This window comes from Bison bison, unplaced genomic scaffold (assembly GCF_000754665.1).
Source record: "Bison bison bison isolate TAMUID 2011002044 unplaced genomic scaffold, Bison_UMD1.0 scf7180017864525, whole genome shotgun sequence".
NCBI lineage: Eukaryota > Metazoa > Chordata > Mammalia > Artiodactyla > Bovidae > Bison > Bison bison.
The window spans coordinates 1,496,103-1,497,985 of record NW_011495076.1 but is presented as its reverse complement, the minus strand read 5'-3'; the positions used below and the strand labels follow the sequence as shown (position 1 = coordinate 1,497,985).

Sequence of the window (1,883 nt, the reverse complement as noted above, 5' to 3'; positions counted from 1 at the left end):
TTCAGCTCCCAACTATAGAGAGAGAAGTGTCCCTGAGGTATGAGACATGGAACCCAGAGTGGCCTAAATGTGGAATGCAAAGGGAGGAGCCTTCAGAGAGCCAGAAAGACATGTGTGAGACCCAGGTGCCACCTCTCAGAGCCTGGAGGTCAGAGCCCCATGACTTTTTGCGCTGTTTCTTTTCCTACCAGATAAAGTACCCCTCAATTTCGATTTTGCTCTGGAGGGCCAGCACTCATGTTCTTTCTGCAAATCATCTGTTGATACAATGGGACCGTGAGGCTGGCTGCTGCCAACACATCCATCTGCCAACCATGGCCATCTGCAGAGGAGACACAAAGCCTCAATGCCTGGAGATGAATTTATTATTTGTTGACATTTCGAGGACAAACATCTCTTTGGCCACAGCTACTGAAACTTGATTCCAAAAATGGGAGGAAAATCTAGGCCCAGGTAAGCCTTTTATTTACTTCTTAAATTGTAATTATAAGAACATGTACAAACATGCTTTGTTAGTCAATTCCCTCTGTTTGCCCAAGCCTGGGCCCCAGGCCAGCAACGTCTCTGTCCATTGATTCTGGTGCTGACAGCGAGAAGGGCAGCTAGGAGTGGTAGGGAAAGAAGGGGTATCTTTCCTGGCTGGTGTGAATAGTTTGTAACTTCCTATTGGCCAATACTTGCTGAGGCAGGTGACACACACTTTTTAGTGTTTGCCTTGTGCATCCCCCAAGTGATAAAGGTACAGGGCAGAGGCCCAAGGTGCTAATGGGAACCCAGGAGAGTTGATGGGGCTCAGCCCAGTGCTACCACTGCCCCATGATCTACATGAATTCTGGCTTGGACAGAACCTGCATCTCATGCTTCTCAGTTCTCTCCCGACATGTCATTCTGGAATCCCGTGATCTTTGCTCCCTAAAGAAAGAACAAAGAGGAAAAATCATTTGTCCTGAATAATTTAACTGTTCAGGAGCTAACACTTGTGGAGAACTTATTAAGGATCAGGCATCGTGCTAAGCACTTTTAATGTAATAGCCCTCACCATACTTCCCCACCACTCACAGCCCTCCTTCCTACAGATCAGCACCAGAGCCCAGTGACAGAGACATCACTGGCTAAGATGTAGGCACTGCTATTGCTATTACCCCCCTTTTACTTGTGAGGAAATGGAGGTTTATGGAAGTTAAATAATTTTCCCTAGGTCGCATGTAGCTATGAATCAACAATGGCAGCATCAAACCCAAGCCTGTAACCATTCTGCAATTCCATCATGGAGACAAGAGGAAAGGGGAGGGCAGGGAGGGGCTGATGGGTGAGAGGCCAGAGGCAAGGCAGGTGAGGGATGGTAGCCATTCTAACGTATCAGTGATGTTTAGGATCACTGAGAAATGCTACCATACATCCATAATTCTAGAAGGACTTGAAAAATCTTGTCAACTGATGGAAGACAGATTCAACAGAGGGCATCAAACCCAAGCCTGAAACAATTCTAGTACGATTCCATCCCCTAAGGATTTTTCCACCTACCCCCTGTAGATTGTGCAGTAAAACAGCTGAAAAACAGCAGACTGAGTCATTGTGGGAAGGATCTAATTTCAGATCTGTAACTAATTATTCATATAATCTCAATAATTTTACTTAACGTGTGAGCCTTAATTTGTTTATCTGTAAAATGATAATTCTTTGTGTCCTGCTATCTCCATGGCATTGTATTGAGGCAACTCATGGGGAGAAGCTTTAAACGAAAATAAGGATCATCTATATGTGACTCGATTAGGATGATTGCTATAGGAGGTGATGTGGTATAGGAGAAAGCATGAGCCATGGCTGGGGGGCCTGAATTTGAATCTGTCACACTAGCGGGAACTTTTTGACTCTCAGTTTCT

General features: G+C 45.2%; 1 protein-coding gene across 2 annotated transcripts in view; it reads right to left on the bottom strand.

The window, feature by feature from the left end:
- Nucleotides 1–489: 489 nt before the first annotated feature.
- Nucleotides 490–1,883, bottom strand: part of NPSR1 (neuropeptide S receptor 1) — a 154,591-nt gene continuing 153,197 nt past the window's right edge. The window contains exon 9 of one of the 2 annotated variants that reach the window (XM_010831141.1): nt 490–912. In XM_010831141.1, coding sequence (XP_010829443.1) covers nt 822–912 — 91 coding nt within the window. In that variant the 3' untranslated portion in view covers nt 490–821. The remainder of the gene's footprint in view (nt 913–1,883) is intronic. The other variant, XM_010831142.1, reaches the window with a different exon arrangement.